This window comes from Neomonachus schauinslandi, chromosome 10 (assembly GCF_002201575.2).
Source record: "Neomonachus schauinslandi chromosome 10, ASM220157v2, whole genome shotgun sequence".
Taxonomy (NCBI): Eukaryota; Metazoa; Chordata; class Mammalia; order Carnivora; family Phocidae; genus Neomonachus; species Neomonachus schauinslandi.
In genome coordinates, this window is record NC_058412.1 from 95,087,150 (window position 1) to 95,106,722 (window position 19,573).

General features: G+C 46.3%; 1 protein-coding gene across 1 annotated transcript in view; it reads right to left on the reverse strand.

The window, feature by feature from the left end:
- Positions 1-268: 268 nt before the first annotated feature.
- KAT14 (lysine acetyltransferase 14) overlaps positions 269-19,573 on the reverse strand; it is a 32,191-nt gene continuing 12,886 nt past the window's right edge. The window contains exons 5-10 of the mRNA XM_021700650.2: positions 17,598-18,014; positions 16,893-17,461; positions 7,408-7,544; positions 6,134-6,309; positions 4,415-4,605; positions 269-1,252 (exon numbers count right to left, since the gene is read on the reverse strand). Of these exons, the coding sequence (XP_021556325.1) occupies positions 1,079-1,252; positions 4,415-4,605; positions 6,134-6,309; positions 7,408-7,544; positions 16,893-17,461; positions 17,598-18,014 (1,664 nt within the window). The 3' untranslated portion in view covers positions 269-1,078. The remainder of the gene's footprint in view (positions 1,253-4,414; positions 4,606-6,133; positions 6,310-7,407; positions 7,545-16,892; positions 17,462-17,597; positions 18,015-19,573) is intronic.

Here is a 19,573-nt window from a genome sequence, read left to right on the forward strand (position 1 = left end):
GGCAGACGTGCCGCGCGTTCCCTGAGAACAAAGGGACGCGGGGCTAGCTCTCTGTGCGGCCCTAGAACAGAGGCTCCTGACTGAGGGCCACAGATCTCGGAATCAAGATTTTAAATGTGCACGCAGAGTTTTCTAGAGAGTATTCAGCTTTCTTTGGATTCTCACAGGGATCCATGTCCCCCAAAGTTAAGAACCACTGCTCTTCATTAAAGAGAGTTTGAAAGCAACTTGGTTAGACTGAAGCTCTGGCCATAGATTGTCACAAGGAAAGATTTTTATTTGAGAACATCTGATACTTTTGGAAAAGCTCCTGCTGGATCCAAAACACCCCGCCTGACAGTCCATCTCCAACACGTCCCCCAAACCCACCAGCCTCGTCCTGTAGGCACCACAGGCTCTGCCCCCACTGGTTCTGCTTCCGCCGCCCACAGCCCCAGCCAGCTGCGCAGACCCTGTGACCCCAAACCGGCTGCACGGCCACGGGGAGGAGGGGTCCGCCGGCGGGAGAGATGCTAACAGCAGAGCAGGTGACACGCATGTGCACACAAACACTGTTTATTCCGACTGTGGCCAAAGTCAGGCAGAGACGGCAGAAGCTCAGTGCCCCAGAAGTCCTCCCAGGTTCAAGGGTTCAACGACGGCTCGGTGTGGGCCGGGAGAGTGCTGGCCTCCCTGTGTGCTGGACCTCCTGCCCTCTGAGACGGGCTAGCGCCACGTGGGCACGGCCTCCATCGTCCGCGGCTACCGCACTGCCTCAGCCTTTACGTTAGGCCGGAGTCTCTGCGGCGCACATCAGTTTAGCTACTCCTTTATTCCTGCAGGCTGCCGGGCGGGAGGGCAGCAGCATGGCGCAGGTCTAGTGGAGTCCCGAGGTGGGGGCCGAGGCCTCAGCAGATGGGACAGGACAGCGCTTTTGCTGAAGGGCTGCTCGCTCCTCAATGCCACCGCCCACCGCCTGTCTAGCCTCCAGGGAGAGGTCTGAGATTAGGGCCCACGGGGACAGGAGCACCTGCCCGCGGGCCTACGTGAGGACCCACGTCGAACAGCTCACGCGTCTCTGTGGAGCGCCGCGTTCACCTCAGCGCCGCAGCCTCAGGAAGAATGCGTGTTTACACTCTGTACTCTCCAGGGGGTAATACTTATCATAGAAATCTAAGACGTATTCTTCAGTCTTGAATCCAAACTTCTGGTAGAGCAGCATAGCGGGGTTGCTTGCTGAGACGTGAAGGGTCACATCCTTGCCCATGCAGGTCTGCCAAAAGGGTGGAAAAGTACCAGATGAGAATCAAAGAGCCTGAGGGAAATGAGTAGGTGAGGGAAGTTTGTGAAGTGTAGGTAGGTAGTTATGGCAACCGGGGACAGCAGGGCCGGCAGCTGGGACGCCCAACACCCAGCAACAGCTGGGAGCCCCAGTCACTCTGCGGCCAAGCCACACGCTCACGGAAACGTTCGAGACTGAGGAAAAGGATGGCGTGCTGGTTGTTTTTGCTCTGAAGCAAAGGGCCCAGGGGGATAGTTTATTGTCAACTGGATTATTTTATTTATAATTCAATTACACTTCCAAATATCACACATATCAATACCTGGCACACTGACAATCTTGAAGTCGAGAACAAGATGAGAAGTTCTGCTTTTTAAAACTAGATGTTATCTTATGCTCAAACTTGTAAAAATGCCCTTCCTACACCTACTAGAAAAGATGCTGTTATGAGGCTGGATACAAGGTATTAGGACTTTTGTTTAGTTATGAAACCTAAAGACCCGGTACAGACCTTCAGAATCCCACAGGTCCCCTGCCATCCCTCCCAAACTGGCAGAACTAGCTTGTGGTTTCTGTATTCAGCACTGCCCTAATCCTGGGGGGGATGGGGGGGGCGGAAATAATCTTCATTCTGTTAATACGAGGCAAGTTCTTAAGATTCTTTAATTAGCTACACAAGAAAAAACCCAAAAGTCATATAAACTAAGACCCTGTTTTCTAATGAGGAAGGCACCGAAATACTGAGGTTGACAGGATCCTTGAGATTTTGTAACCCCTGGTTTCCCCCCCCAGGCCTAGATTTAAGAGGCCTCTCAGGTAGACAGCTCTCCTCTTTTCTCTGTTCACTCACGTTCTGGGCCCAACAGCACTACTATGAGTGTATGAAATGAATTTCGTGGAGCAACGCTAGTGTTCTGTGCATGGTCCAACCATGGCACCTTTGAGTGCTACTGCCTGGCTGAGCAGTACTGTCGGGGCCTGGGGCTCACAGTCTGGCTGAGGGCTGGGCCCTAGGCACAAGGATAAACACTCCCGCACCCACCTGCTGAGGGCTCAGTAAGGACTGACCCTGCACCAGGCCTTCTCTGAGGCGCACACGGGAGTGTCAGCCCTGCACTGCCCGCGGGCCCTGCCACTGAAGGGAAAGGCAGCAGTGCTCCTGGCAGGATGGGGGGGGGAGGGGGGAGTCGTGGCTGTGAGTGGTGGGGGATGGGGTGTGGTACAAAGAACTCAGAGTCTCAACACAACGGCAGGGAGCACGTGTTAAGTGCCCAGTGGGGAGGGAAGAAAGCAATTTCTAGAAAACAATTCCAGGTTCCTGGCGACATCTGGGAAGTACTGAGCACGTTTCATTAAAAACTGGAAAAATGGGGCGCCTGGGTGGCTCAGTAGGTTAAGCGTCTGCCTTCGGTTCAGGTCATGATCCCAGGGTCCTGGGATGGAGCCCCGCATTGGGCTCCCTGCTCAGTAGGGAGCCTGCTTCTATCTCTCCCTCTACCCTTCTCCCCTACTCGTGCCCTCTCTCGCTCCCGCTCTCTCAAAATCTTTAAAATTGGAAAAATGACATTTTATCTTCTCCTTCCTCTATTTAAAAGGAATCTTGCCCGCGTAACACACAATCCTCCATGCCAAATGGTTTCTTTTTTTTAAGATTTATTTATTTATTTGAGAGGGAGAGAGCGAGCACACAGAGGGAGAGGGAGAAGCAGGCTCCCCACTTAGCAGGGAGCCCGATGCGGGCCTCCATCCCAGGATTCTGGGATCATGACCTGAGCTGAAGGCAGACACTTAACACACTAAGCCTCCCAGGCGCCCCCAGCCAAATGGTTCTGAGATAAGTTTACCAGAAAGACTCTGGGGGGAGGGGCGCCTGGGTGGTTTAGTCGTTAAGCATCTGCCTTCGGCTCAGGTCATGATCCCAGGGTCCTGGGATCGAGCCCCGCATTGGGCTCCCTGCTCCGCGGGAAGCCTGCTTCTCCCTCTCCCACTCCCCCTGCTTGTGTTCCCTCTCTCGCTGTGTCTCTCTCTGTCAAATAAATAAATAAAATCTTAAAAAAAAAAAAAAAATTCTGGGGGGGAAATTCCTTACATGTTTTTCTGATGTTAGTTTATAAATATATGGTATATTTTCTTCAACAGTGGTACAGATATATCAAAGGATGAATTATAATTCAATATTCAAATCAAGTCTCAAAAGCTTATACAGCTCATACAGTGATAACAGAGTGAAGAATAATCAGCGATAATAGAATATGTAGTCCTGGTTGATACAGTTTTGCTAAAATGTTTAAAAATACTTAAAAACTTTTGCAACAGCATAGGTGGCATTACGCTCAGTGAAAGAAGTCAGACAGAGACAGGTACTACATGATCTCATTTATACGTGGAATTGAGAAACACATAGTGAAAGCTGAACTCCCAGATACAGACAACAGGCTGGCGGTTGCCAGCGGCGGGGCTGGGGGGGGGCAGTGAACTGGCCGCAGGGGCGTCCAAAGGAACAGCCTTGTAGGTTATAAAACCAGTCAGTCTGGGGGCTGTCCCCCACAGCATGGAGACTAGAGCTCTCAACACTGTACTGCGTATCTGAAAGCTGCCGAGGGAGTAGATCTTAAAAGTTCTCATCCCAAGAAAACAAATGTTTGTAGCGATATATGTGTGGTGACGGATGTCACCAGACTCACTGTTGGTTCACAACATACATCGTTACACTGTGCGGCTGAGAGGAGAATGTTTCGTATGTCCTCTACACGCCAGTACGGAAAAGCCCCCGAAGACCACAGTTCCGCTTCCGCTCCTCAGAGTCGGGCTGGCGGGCTAAGAGCAGCAGGAGGTACCAATAGGGGTCGGTCCTCTGAGTGCTCCGGGCTCTCACTTCTGGTATTTTTCTCATTTTGTTTACTATACGTGTTTACAAACTGGTTTCTTTGAAGCCTGGGCCCAAACGGTGATCGTATTTCAGAGGGGCGAAGATTTCTATCTGTGTGTTAAGAGCCTCAGGAGGGATAGTGACTGGTGTTTTCTCACTGGGTTTCCGAGACCACCCCTTCTGTTCGGCCGTGCTGGGAAGGCTCAGCCCAGCGTCATCCCTCCATGCCTCCTCCATGTCTTCCAGGGGAGCCCAGAGGCAAGCTGGTAGCACAGACAGCTTACCTGAATCAGATGATAAATCATGAATGTTGCAATCCCTGCTCTTCTCCATTCAGGATGGACAAACAGAAATGAAATGTAAGCTTCATTGTACTTTACGTCGGGAACCATGAAGCCAAAGGCAATGATGACTTTTTTATAAAGGACAACAACACTGAAGTCTGGATACTGCAGGCACTCAGACAGGTCAATGCCTAAGGAAAAGAGATAATTGGAGATTCAAACTCTGTGCCTTCTGGAATTAACGAACACCAAGCTGTTCAGTCTGGACTTACAACTACACCTGCATGCTAAAAAAAACCCCAAAAAACCAAAAACAAAACTGAAGACAAAGATATTAGCATAGACATCATACATTCAGATCACACAAATAAAGTGCATTTTAGAAAATATCAAAACTAACACCGTCTTTTCTAAGTACACATGTTAAAAGAGAAGCAGGATAGGGCTGGTAGTAGAGAGTGCACAGGTCTAGAACTGGACATATCTGGCTTTGAACTTAGCCTTCTCTACAATGTGTGTCCGCTGACACCTTTCTAGATGTGGGCCTCAGCGTCTGCACACCCAGACCTCACAGGGTGGGAGCAAAGACCTCATACTGTTGTGTTCTTCACCTCATATGTGTACAGTTTACAAGCTCTTTTGTACAAAGGCTACATTTTACAGTAAAGGGGATAAGCAAACAATGATTGCATGCATAAGGTATGGAGGCACCCAGAGTAAGGTCAGGAAGTAGTAGATGCTCCCAGAATGTTCCTTTTGGCCCCCATACCACTCCTAAAAGATGAGCACAACTCTGCCACCACACGTGCACTATTACATGATTATCAGACAACAAAGATGACACAGCTCTACTCCCGATGAAATCTTATCTAACATCTGGAAGACATGTAATATTTCCTTTACGTTTCAAAGCAGCACGGTAAGACAGATCCACAAAGAACGTGTTTATATTTAGCAATGAAAATGCGTTCACTCTTTACTTGGTGGCTTTGGTCTACAGAGAGAAATATATTGAGGCTGGTAAAATGACAAATCATATTGGGTTTACTCTTATTTTCAAATTGGGGTATTTGGGGGCACCTGAGTGGCTCAGTCATTAGGCTTCTGCCTTCGGCTCGGGTCGTGATCCCAGGGTCCTGGGATCGAGCCCCGCATCAGGTTCCCTGCTCAGCGGGAGCCTGCTTTTCCCCCTTCCACTCCCCCTGCTTGTGTTCCCTCTTTCGCTGTCTCTGTCAAATAAATAAATAAAATCTTTAAGAAAAAAAAGTTCAAATTGGGGTAGCTGGCTTTTTAAAAATGCCTTTTGGCTTTATTTACACTCTCCCCAAGGAATAGCTAAACAAACAAAATTACAGAATTATTAAGCAAAAAACCAAAAGTGTCCCAACATGCCCAAGCTACCACTCAGTGTATCACTGGTAGACACTACCTGGTATCTAAACATATGTAGAAGCAAAACAGGATGAATCTTTTATTCTGGAAGCAGAGACAGGGAAGAGAAACATACAAAAATACTGTTTATTACTTTTAATTGCTGGCTTCTTCTTGATCTTAGGAAGAAAGAGGTGTTCATATTTTACTATTTCTATGTTAGCAGAGACAGACTAAATGAAATCATGAGTAAAGGTTTTAGAGTCACATGACGTACACTAATTTAAAAATATCACTAAAGTGAACTACACAGAAAACTGATCTGCCTAGTTTGGGAGGGGAACATACCAGGCCAGAAAAACTCCTGACACATGGAGTTGATCGTTGGGATGTGATTTGGCCGGACATAGCAGTAATCAAGAGGTGCCTCGGCTTCCGGCGTCCAGTGAGGGTCACTCCTGTGCAGGTGGGAACGAATCTGTGACAGGAGTTGCAGTTTGGGTGGCTTTGTTTCATAATCACGTCTCCAGGATCGCAGAAAAAAACAAACTCAAGTCAAGAAAAATACTCCATATCATTCCTAGCCAAGTGATTCACATAAACTCTTTACTCTGCTTGAAATTTTAAGCTAACTTGTGCTACTTTCTATGGCAGATCGCTTGACAACTTGAAAGCCTGCTACTTTTCTGGTATGAAATTTAAAATTTGCCCTCTGCACCTGCCAGGAACCCTACTTGTGCTGGCGGCGAGCCTTCATGAACAGAGTGAGGGACCAAACAGCAGCCTGACTCAAGCCTGCGTGCTCTGGCCCAGGACAGAGCCCAGGGAGGGAGGGTCCAGCTCTGCCGGGGCCTCAGGGGCAGGCTCGCACACTGCCTCTCACAGGCCCAGTGGACGGTGGTGCTGGGCAAGGAGGATCACATGACTCTGAAGCAAGTACCATCAACAAGACAACACACTTTCTCAAGACAGCACCAGGGGCCTCTAGTCAGCTCAGCTTCCACAGCACTGCCTAGACAACAAGACTCATCATCCCCAGATGTAAGCCCAACTGAGATGTCTCTCCAATTTTTTTCATTTTACAGATTACTAAATATATACAACTTTAAAACTTAAAAGAGGGAGCCTGGGTGGCTCAGTCGATTGAGCATCTGCCTTCAGCTCAGGTCATGATCCCAGAGTCCTGGGATCAAGTCCTGCATCGGGCTCCCTAATCAGTGGGGAGCCTGCTTCTCTGCCCCTCCCCTTGCTGATGCTTTCTTTCTCTATCTCCCTCTTTCTCTCTCTTGCTCACTCTCTCTCTCTCAAATAAATAAAATATTAAAAAAAAAACTGAAAAGAAACACAATGAGTATAATATTCATAATGAAATCTAATGGAGTTAACTTATTCTTGCTTTTTACATTTCTTTCAAAGGACTGTCCTTTCTGCAAAAAAAAAAAAAAAAAAACTACAGTTGAAACAAGCCAAGGATAAGACTGGACATGGAGCACAGTCTCAGTCCATGTTGATGCCTGCTCCCAGGGGAGGGTCTGGACTCACTCCAGTGGGGGACCATGGTGCAGAAGCCACCAACACCCTTCCTCACAACACACTCAACATCACAGCTCTTCTCCGTGTACCTGATGTAAGGCTTCAGGATCCGAGAAGTGTAAGGGCTGACGATACTCTGGTCCACGGCCAGATCTTCCGATCCCACCAAACGATACAGAAACCTAGTGGTCTGGTGCCGAAACCCTTTCCTGGATGGCAAGGCAGTCTAGGAGAAAGAAATGCTGGTTATGTAGAAATAAAGTCACTCAAAGGATTGGCTTAATTTCACAGGGATAATTAGTACGTAGGACATTTTTATGTGTCAGAAAGTAGGTCTTTTTGTATTACTTACCTGGAATGCTCAAATTTCAATACAAACCTCATAGGTACCTCTGCATAAAATCAGATACGAAAAACCAATGCTGGTTGTAACAGTTTATAAAATTGAAATAATTTAAAAAATTTTTAAGTTACTTAAAAAGTTTAAGTCATTTAAGTGAGTGGAATGCAGGACTGAGCACCGGATTTACAGCTTCTGTAGGCTGCATTCTGCCTAATAACACCTCCAATCCAGTCACCAGATATTAACCCACTCAACACGTGGGTCACGCTGCGGGAGTCTGTTATCCACAGAGCGGGAGGGGCCAACTACTGCTGCCCCTGCGTATTGGTTTAGTAAAACAGGCCTCTATTCCACTGGGTATATTTGACAGGAGCAGGACTGATGTAGACCGTTGTCCCTATGACATATCACGAGAGCGGAGAGGCCCTCCCAGGGGTCGAACGAGGAGGTGCTCTGGGTTCCTCAGGTGGGTGTCCAAACAGAACAGGTAGGTTTCACCCTGGGAGCCCGAACAGAGATGTCTGTTTCTGGGAGTGCTGCTCCAGGGCCCTCAGTCGTGTAGGAACAGAACATGTGCAATTAGGGTTTTACAGCAAAGAGCCCAGATGGAAGATTAAAAGGCACATTTATAAAGTGGTTTGCCAAGGGCTGGATGAAGTTTAGAAACCTGAGTTGTTTTTGGAGAGTCCGTTTGCTCTTTAGCCTAGAAAATAACTTTGTTGGAAGGAGAGCAAGAATTCCTTCTTTTATAATTTGCTCTCATTACTTTCCCCAACTGGACACCAAAATTTTCAAAGGATGACTTTGAAATTCTTCCAGGATTTTCAAATAGGTTTCAGAGGGAAATTCAGAGCAATGGCATATAGTTTCCAAACATAGCCTCAACACTTCCTCCCGCGCCCGTGGGGACGTGTGGCTCCTCCTGTCAAGCGGCAGAGTCTGTTCCCTCCCCTTGGATCTGGGTGGGCCTTGGGACAGGCCTTGACCAATGACAAAGCGTCAGAAGTAACATTCTGGGACCTTGAGCCCGGTTCTTAAGAGGACCAGCAGCTCCCACTCTCTCTCTCTTCCAGTCCAGCTGCCATGGTGTCTAGGCTGGACCCCGGAATGTCTAGAGGCCACATGGAGATGGGCTCTGGAGGAAGAGAAGCCATCCTGATCATTCCGATCCTGACTGAACTCCCTGCTAAAGGCAGCCACGGGCATGACCTCAGCCTTCAGCACATGGGGTAGAACCGCCACCCAGTTGAGCCTAGTAAACCCACAGAATCAGAAGATTAAACATTGCTTTAAGCCTCTAAGTTTTGGAGTGGTTTGCAATGCAGCAACAGATCACTGAACCACTGGCCCATGATGGACGATCTGGTTCATGTCTCGAGGTGAGTTGTGTGGAACTCCACAGATGTCATCCAGTACCCTAACTTCTTTCCACCTAGCCCACCCACAATGTCTGCCTGGATCACTGCCACCCATTCTCCACACAGAGCCAGATGCGTCTTTTAAAAACAAATACATTCACTTCCCTTGGTCAAAACTCCTATGTGGCTTCCCTTATAATTCAGAGTCCTTACCTGTGACTGCAGGATCTACCTGTTATCTCTGTGGCCCCATCTCCCACACACTTCCTCCACCACCACTATGCTCCAGCCTCACACATCAAACTGTGCTGCCTTGGGGCCTGCACCCAGGCCTTTTGCCCTGAACTTTCTTCAGCCCGGCTCCTCCTTGTGGAGAGGATGGGGTCGAGTGCTACCTCGGGGGACACTGTTCCAAGTGGTACTGCTGCCTTCTGCTCTCCCACCCACTACAGCACCCACCCTGCAGGAAATGATCCCGTTTGGTGAGTTAGTCCTGTCACCGCACTGCTCCATCAGGCGGGCACCTTCTGCCCTACTTCACTGCAGCATCCCCAGCTAGAGGGGTGCTTGGCACACATGAAGTACTCAGCTTAGGTCTGCTGAATGACAAAATGGTGGCGGGGTGGGGGGTAGCATCCCAAAGTCAAACAAGTTCCTTTTACCTAGGATATCATATTTGGCTTTCAACAAAAAATTACAAGGCATACTAAAAGGCAAAAGACACCGTCTGAAGAAACAGAGCAACCATCAGAACCAGACTCAGACATGGCAGAGATGTTGGAATTATTAGACTGGGAATTTAAGACAACACCCAAGAACAGATGGGCAATTTAAGCAGCGAGATGGAAATGCTAAGCAAGAATCAAGAAGAAATGCTAGGGATCAAAAACAGTGTAACAGAAATGAAGAACCGCCTTTGGTGGGCTCATTAGTAGACTGGGTAGGGCTGAAGAAAGAACCTCTGACCTAACAAGAGGAACTTCCAAAACTGAAAAGCAAAGAGAAAAAAAAAGACTAAAAAAACCAGAACGGAACAGAATATCCAAAACTGTGTTACAACTACAAAAGGTGTAAAATACACATAATAGGGATACCAGAACAAGAGAGAAAGGAACAGAAGAAATATTTGAAGCAGTAATGACTGAGAATTTTGCCAAATTAATCAGACACCACACCAAAACCACAAATATGGGAAGCTCAGAGAACAAAGGCAGGATAAATGTCAAGATGAAACCGCTTAAAAGCATAAAGCTGAACAAAAATCAAAATGGTTGCACTAATGCTTCAGTGAAGCTCGATTTTTTTATTTTTCAAAGATTTTTATTTATTTATTTGACAGAGAGAGAGAGACAGAAAGAGAGGGAACACAAGCAGGGGGAGTGGGAGAGGGAGAAGCAGGCTTCCCGCTGAGCAGGGAGCCCGATGCGGGGCTCCATCCCAGGACCTCGGGATCATGACCTGAGCCCAAGGCAGATGTTTAACCGACTGAGCCACCCAGGCGCCCTGAAGTTCGATTTTAAAGTCACCTTGTTCCTCTCTTGCACAACCACTCCTCTTCCCTTCCTAGCTTTTTGTTTCAGGAACCCGGTACTATCCTGAAGACATGTCCAATGAGGCTGGCAGCACATACACAATTCTGTCAAAACCAGCTAGATCCTGTATTTCCCCATAAAACCCCCACCCCCTCCTTGGGACCGGCTTGCAGTTTTGAAGGCCTTAGCCTGCAGCAGCCTCCTCTGCCTGGCAAAGCAATAAGCTATTGTTCCTTTTTATCCCAAACTCTGTCTTTGTGTTGTACTTGGCTCTGAAGCACAGAGGTTAGTGGTTTTTGACAACAAATCAGCATATAAGACACCTGTGACCAAAGGAGAAGCTCTGTCAAACAAGATAAATGAGATAAAAAAAAAAAACTTTTAAATGCACAAATAGAATTAAAGATTGGAAACGAAGACAAAATTCTGAAAGCTTCCAGGGTGTGGGAGAATAAAACAGGAGACTACCTAGAAAGAAACAAGAATAAGACCAACAGTGGGGCTCTCAGCAGCAACACTATATGCAAGATGATAATGGAGTAATAATTTCAAAATGTGGAAGGAAAAAATAAAACTACAATTTTATATCCAGCTATGCAATCATTTAAATGCAAGAGTGAAATGAAGATAATCTTAGGCATACAGGTATTCAAAATTAATCTAAAAAAGACCGTATTTTAAAAAACTGTTGGGGCGCCTGGGTGGCTCAGTCGTTAAGCGTCTGCCTTTGGCTCAGGTCATGATCCCAGGGTCCTGGGATCGAGCCCGGCATTGCGCTCTCTGCTCAGCGGGAAGCCTGCTTCTTCCTCTCCCTTTCCGCCTGCTTGTGTTCCCTCTCTCACTGTGTCTCTTGCTGTCAAATAAAAAAATAAATTCTTTTTTTTTTTTAAAGATTTTATTTATTTATTTGAGAGAGAGAATGAGAGAGAGCACATGAGAGGGGGGAGGGTCAGAGGGAGAAGCAGACTCCCTGCCGAGCAGGGAGCCCGATGTGGGACTCGATCCAGGGACTCCAGGATCATGACCTGAGCCGAAGGCAGTCGTTTAACCAACTGAGCCACCCAGGCGCCCTAAAAAAATAAATTCTTAAAAAATAAATAAAAATAAAAAACTGTTAAAGGAAGTAGTCTAACAAAAAATTAATCTAGGAAGAAATTATGGGAAATAAGAGTAAACAATTTAGTGAGGTTTACTGTTATCTAAATAAACAGTACAAAAGAAAAAAGACAGATAAGAGCATGCGAAAATATTCTGTTTGGAAGAAAGACCACATGATAATATTAAAAAATTAACAGAGAAAAAGAAATACATGTCGTAAGTTAGGACCTACAAAAAGAATAAAAATAGAGCATGTAACTTTCTTTATAGCAAAGAATCAACTTCATATACACTATTTTCTCTGACCACAACATAATCTGATTAGAAATTAAATCAATTACTAAAAGAGACCTTAAAAGTTCCTACATATCTAAAAACCAAAAAAAAAAAAAAAGCAAAAAGCACTAAGTCAGTCGGATTACAGAGGAAATAATGAGAAAAATTACAAACTGCTAAGTACTGATTGATAATAAGCTCTCATCATTTCAAAAGTCCTAATTCATAGCTAAAGCAGTATTACAGGGACATCTATAGCTATGACTGTATTTATCAGAAAACATAAGGAGTATGGATTGAACAGGTGCACTGATAGCTGCTCCCCTGTGTAACTGCATTAAAATGATACTAAAATTCCAGGTGAGGATGGGGGATTAATCACACAATTTTATCCCCTCCCAAACCCACTAAAACTATAGAATCAGACTTAAAAAAAAAGAGAGAGAAGCATACAGAAATAGAAAGATCAGGGGAAGAAACATCTGGGAAGCAGATGGACAAATACTAACTGCTTTAAAGCCAAAATTCCAAGCTGGCTTTGGGTAAGGTGAGAACCAGGCCAATCTGTACTGCAGCATCCTCCTAAAACCTGGGGGCAGCACCAGACTCCTCTGGAGCTGGGAAAAAACGAGGCAATAGAATAAGGATCAGGTAAAAGCTGTGTGCACTGCAGTTCGATCCCCAAACCCTCATTCCCCTGCTGCCGGGTGGCTGCCTCCCCACAGATGTCTGGATGTCCCATCTCTAGAGAAGGTGTAACCGGCTCTCCGGAGAGGCAGCTCCCATGGCACGGAGGTATGAGTCCCACAAGTTGAAGGCTAGGGTCCCCCTGCCCCTAGGAGGTAACCAGGGTTCCAAGACTGGAAGACTGACTGGTCCGGGAGAAAGACCCCCAAGGAAGAGACAGTGGGGGTCCACATCAAAGGATGCTCCCAGATAATGGGTCTGGACATAGAGATCCAGGTTGAGCCTCGTTTTCCCTCAGAATGGGAAAGCACCACTCCAGTACTGCTCAGGTGTCTCTCAGCTTTACCCAACACTGGCTTGGGATTTTGGCTTAAGTTCAAGGCCTTTCGGACATGTAAGGTCTCCCAAGTTTACCTCCCAGGCAGCCTTCCTCCAGAAGCCACTAAGAATGCACTCCATGAAAGCAAGGGGGTAAACCTACAAAAAGGTGAAGCTGTGGCACAGGAAACTAAAGATTCAATACAGAGGAAGGGCGAGTGAGTCTCCAGTGAAGAGAGGTCCCTGGACCACTACTGAGTGACAAGTGTCACTCGAGGGACAGGCACACTGAGGCCATCATCTTAAGTCCCTGCTGCAGCACATCATCTTTTATTTAGTTTTGTCATTTTATTTTTTTCATCATAAGTGCCCTCCTTAATCCCCATCCCGTTTCCCCCTTCTCTCCACCTCCTTCCCCTCTGGCAACCAGCAGCTTGTTCTGTATAATTAAGAGTCTGTTTCTTGGGCGCCTGGGTGGCTCAGTTGGTTAAGCGACTGCCTTCGGCTCAGGTCATGATCCTGGAGTCCCTGGATCGAGTCCCGCATCGGGCTCCCTGCTCGGCGGGGAGTCTGCTTCTCCCTCTGGCCCTCCCCCCTCTCAATACATCTCTCTCTCATTCTCTCTCTCTCAAATAAATAAAATCTTAAAAAAAAAAAAAGTCTGTTTCTTGATTTATCTTTTTTTCCCCCTTCATTTGTTTCTTAAATTCCATGTATGAGTGAAATCGTATGGTATTTGTCTTTCTCTGACTTATTTTGCTTAGCATTATACTCTCTAGCGCCATCCATATTGTTGCAAATGGCAAGATGTCATTCTTTTTTACGGCTGAGTAATATTCCGTTGTGTATGTGTATTTATATACATATATATGTATATACATATATATATATATAACCCATCTTCTTTACCCACTCATCTATTGATGGACACCTGGGCTGCTTCTGTAGTTTGGCTATTAAGTAATGCTGCAATAAACACAGGGGTACATATATCCCTCTGAGTTCATGTATTTGTATTTTGGGGGTAAATACTGGACCATCTATTAAACCCAGGGAGTTGTAGCCCAGAATCTCATCAGTGCTCAGTTGGGTATCACCATGTACTCTCAGACTCCTCTACTCCCTCCATGCCCACTCCCTGGATCAGCAGAGGACACTCTGACCTCCTACAAACCAGAGGGAAGCACATCAGTTGGGAGGCAGGAAATAGAGGGCCCCACTGCCCCTGCCCAGATTTCTGCCACTCTGTGTGATATACACTGCAGCCCTGCCTGATGCTCAGACTGTGGTAAGCCTTACGTTTCCTAGGACTGCCTAATGACCTTGAACACTGACTTCTCTAGAAAGGGGTCATAGAAGCTGCAGCCAGAACATGACTGTGTGAGTTTCCTGGGGCTGCCATATCTATGGCCCACAAACCTGGTGGCTTAAATAACAAACTTATTCTTCCACAGTTCTAGAGGCCAGAAGTCAGAAATCAAGGGGTCAAGCAGGGCCATGCTCTCTCTGAATATTCTAAGGAAGAATCTGCTCCATGTTTTTTCTTACTTCTTGGTGATGCCAGCAATTCTTGGTGTCCCTTAGCTTACAGACACATTGCTCTGCCCCAGCCATCACATGGTAGTCTCCCTGGGTCTGTCTGTGTCTCTTCTCCTCTTCTTATAAGGACACCAGTCATATTGGATTAAGTGCCCACCCTGCTCCAGTGTGACCTCATCCTAACTAATTACATCTGCAAAGGCCCTATTTCCAAACAAGGTCACACTCACAGGTACCAGGGACGAAAACGTCAATACATCCTTTGGGGGGGGGCACAATTCACTCTGTAGCAATGACCCAGAGAGACTCAGCTCAGCTTACCCTCTCCTGGAAGCCTCCCTCTAATAGTGGCAAAGTCCTTACAGAGCTAGATGGGTGCCTCCTACTTAGCTTTTTTAAAACTAAAAGTGACATAAAAAAACTCAGGGTGGCTCCCTCTGGCCGGGGGGGGGGGGGGGGGGGGGGGAGGGGGGAGGAAGCAGTACACAGAATTTCCATTGTGCTTGTAATGTTCTGTTTCTTTCTTTCTTTTTTAAGATTTTATTTATTTGACAGAGAGAGAGAGATAGCACAAGCAGGGGGAGCGGCAGGCAGAGGGAGAGGGAGAGGGAGAAGCAGATTCCTGCCTCTTAACCCAAGAGATAGATACAAAAGCATTTATTTTATTAATCTATAAACTATACTGATATGTTCTATGTATTCTTCTATAGTTATAGGACACATTTCGCAATTTAAAAAGTTAAGTATAGGGATTAAAAAGACAAACCCAAAAGAACAAAGTAAAGGTGAGGAGAGATGACTGCAACGAAAGTGGATGAGTAAGGACAAACGGCTGAGACCAGAGAGCCAGAGCCTAAGGCAGCAGTGAAGACAGGCCAGGAGCAGAATGATTTACAGGCAGAGCCTCAGAAAAGACAGCAAAGCAACAGGTCCTGCTAATACTGAGAGTGGGCAAGAGGACTATGGACTGAGAGTCTCTTTACTTAAGAGGTTAAAGCCTCCAATTACCTCTCCACTGCCCACATCCAAAAAACAATCTTTCCCTCCATGGGCAGAAGGCTAGACTGTCCGGAGAAGCTCGGCAGAGATTCTGGACTATCGGACCTCGTGGCACAGCCAAGGGTGGGACTGAAAACAGGGAGCCTCAGGGAAGTTTGCCAGCTGAATGGTAGGCTCCCGGCCCTCCCTACTCACCCCTAGGGTACAGGCCGGCAGGTCACTACCTCCCAGGACAGATAGAATATAGGAGGAATAAAAAAATTAAGGGATCCATCTAGAGTAGGGGTTGTCGGCAAACTATACCCCACAGGCCAGATCGGCCTGTTGTAGTAAATGATGTGTCATTGGGACAGAGCCACACCCATCCATTATATCTTGCTCTCACACAACAGCAGAGCAGAGTAGCTGCAACTCAGACTGTGTGGCTGCAAAGCCAGAACCATCTACTGTCTGCCCCTTTACAGAAAGCCTGCCAACCCCTGGTCTAGAGGGTCCAATATCCAAATAATAGGTGTGTTCTAAAAAGACAGAAGAGAGAAAATAGAAGACAGGAAATGAAGAAGATGTTCCAGAATTCCAGGAGAGTGTCAAACTGAAAGGGCCCACACACCACATGGCCAACACAATGGAAGAAAAAGCCCCACACATGGTACATTACAGAATAAGATCAGAACACTGGCAGTATCAGCCCACTAGTTTCCAAAGAAGACAGAAAAATGTGCAAATAATCCAAATAGGCAATTCACCGGCAGAGAAACAACTAGGAAACATGAAAAATGTTTTAAACTCACCTGTAAACAAAGACATATAAATAAAAAATACGACTTCACTTCACAGCCATCAGATTAGCAAAAGTAGTTAAAGGCTGCTTAGGACCAAGAGCTAGCAAAGATTCAGGAAAATAAGACCTCTCATTCCTGCTGTGGAAAGGTGTATTCTTTAAGTTCTGAGTGGAATTAATCATTCCCGGGAGCACTCACAGACCTGGATTCCTCTGGATATTCTTGAGCAGCAATGACACACACTCATCTACTCTTATGTGTGGTCTCCTACCTACACAGATGTTTACGTGTCCTCGGAGCCTGCTCAGCACATGGTCTGGCACATCCTATGCCCTCCACAGAAGTGTCACTCAGAGCTATGACACAAACCATGTGCAAACTCAGTACCCGCCAGGGACTAGGAGAGACAAAGAAAATGTCAAGGCTCTGTCTTGAACACCCAAAAGGCAACAAACAAACCCCGATGTATTAAGGGGTATTCATAATGAATAGTTTCAAAACATAAAGCCCGGCAATTTTGGTATCTTTCTCCCTTGCTGTTTTCTCTCTCCCCCAGAATCACTCAGGAGTTTAAGCCCCAGCACAGCTGTGCCCACTCTGTGGTGCTCCCTGCCCCACCTCCACTGCCCGCCCGAGTCTCACCTGGTATCGGTCAAGGATTCTGAAGTCCTGACAGGTTGTTCTGTATGTGGCCTGTCCAGCTGGAAGCCTAGAAACTCCTCCTTCTTTGGCTCCATAAATCCCATCAACTAACAGAAGAGCAGCATTAACAACTTGATCCAAGTCAAAAAGTGGTAATCCTCTATCCCTTTTCGCTTGCCTGACAATCAATTTCCGCTTCAGTCTGCGAGCTTCCGGTGTCATGGCTACCGCACTGGGGCAAGCTTCCAGCCGCTTCAGGAGCAGCTTCTCCTCGTAGATGCTCACAGGGGTGTACTTGGGCCCTTTAGGCTTCCTGTCCTTCTCCAGCTGAGGCTTCCTCTTCTCTCGAGCCCTGGTTTGCAAAGATGTGTTGGAATCTGTGTCTTCACTGTCAATGTCCATCCTGTCAGGCTTCTCCTCCTCACTCTCTACCTCCTGCTTTATCTGCTCCGGCGCTCTGACCTTCTTTCTGCCCCCGACTACTGCCCCGGACGCTGCTGCCCCAGCGGGGGGTGGAACGTACTCCATCCCTGGGTCTATGACCCCATCGCCTTCCATCTCATCATCATCTGTGCAGAGCGCAAGACAGCGTGATCAAGACTGAGGAAAGAAGAAATGTAGCGCACACTGCCCACGAGGTGAAAACACATGCATTATATCATGGCCCACACATAAAACCAAAGATGCAAGAAAGGCAGGTCTTACCATGAAACAAGGCTTGTGGTGGCATCACATCTGGAATCAGATCTGCTTCTGAAAGCAAGCTGGGTGTGGCCGAGTGAGAGGCGGGGGTCCCAGGGGCAGAGAAATCCAGAGATGGAGAAGGAGATGGGCTGGTCAGAGGGGTCCGGTCAGAGGAGCTCAAGGATGAGAAGTCGATCACTTCTCCTTTTTCTAGAATCACGTCTGGCCTGCGGCCACGGCTTATGAACTTCACCGGAGTCGAAGAAGTACTCCTGTCAAGAAAACCAGCCGCTTCCTTCTGGGCTCTCCTAATGTCCTTTGCTTCCTGAGTACGAGACCTTTTCTCTTTTAATTCCATGGCAGATTCCACAGGATTCCGACTCGCCCGTTTTCGAAGGCCCTCAACAGTAATGATGGGATCTAAAGTTGGTTTTGAGGCTGCCAGGAAAGAATAAATACCTAAATTTTAAAGAATAAATACCTCAGCTTTAGCTTCTTTTGCTAATTTATTATTGTGAACTTACCACCATGTTCAAAATAGAGAAATGTTCAATGAATGCCCTAAACTAAGACTTAGAGCTTTCTTAAGAAAAAAGGGATTATAACACAAATTTAAATGATTAAATGTTATCTTTTCCTTATTGAAATTGGTAAACATTAAAAGTTTGGTAATGGGGGTGCCTGGGTGGCTCAGTCGTTAAGCGTCTGCCTTCGGCTCAGGTCATGATCCCAGGGTCCTGGGATCGAGTCCTACATCGGGCTCCTTGCTCAGTGAGGAGCCTGCTTCTCCCTCTCCCACTTCCCCTGCTTGTGTTCCTGCTCTCGCTGTCTCTCTCTGTCAAATAAATAAATAAAATATTAAAAAAAAAAAAAAAGTTTGGTAATGCTCAGCAAGAATATGGGGAATGGGTATTTTCATGCCTTTCTAGTAAGGCACACATTTTATTACAACTTTTTGGAGGGTAATTTGGCAACACCAATTAAAATTCTGAATAAATAATTCCCTTCAATACAGCAACCTGTTTCCAGGAATTTATCACAAATAATTTACACACAAATGCGTACAACTGTAATATTGTTCAAAATAACAACAACAACGAGGTAGAAGTAACCAAAACATCCATCAACAGGGGAATGGCCTATTATATATCACCATATTAAGGCCACTCACTGGGATACAATGAAAAAAAGAAAAGAAGGTAGATCTACATGTACTGCTATGGAAAGATATCCAAGGTATCCTCGTAAGGGGAAGAGGGAATAAACAGCAGGTATTACAGTATGACTTTACTTATTTTTTCAATAAAAATGCTGAAATATGCAGAAATAACTTCCAAAAGCATTCACAAGAGATAGCAGTGGTTACTCTGGGGAGTGAAAAAGCGTAGGTGTAGGTGTGGGGGAGAAGGACACTGTCAGGCTTTCTACTTTTCAATACTATTTGATTTTTTTTCTCAATTATATTTTTAAAATTTTAAAGCTCACTAAAACTTTTTAGATTAAAAAAATCTGATCAATGTGTGACTGTAAAGAGTTAATTTTTTTTTTTTCAGTGTGAGAATGGCATCATAGTTAGGCTACGAAAGAGTTCTTACCTCCTAAAATTAACACACTGAGATGTTTTTTGTTTGTTTTAAGATTTTATTTTTTATTTATGAGAGAGAGAGAGCTCGCAAGAGAGCCCACGAGTGGGGGGAGGGGCAGAGGGAGAAGCAGGCTCCCAGCTGAGCAGGGAGCCCGATGCAGGACTCAATCCCAAGACCCTGGGGATCATGACCTGAGTCAAAGGCAGACGCTTAACCGACTGAGCCACCCAGGTGCCCAGCATACTAAGATGTTTAAGAATTAAATGCTGATGCCTGGGATTTCCTTCTAAATAATCCAAGGCGTGGGATGGGTGGAGGGTTGGGGGAAAGCACCCAGGGATCTAAATAAAATGAGACTGCTAGCAGTTAACTGCTAAAGCGAGATGAAAGGTACATAGGGATTCATTACAT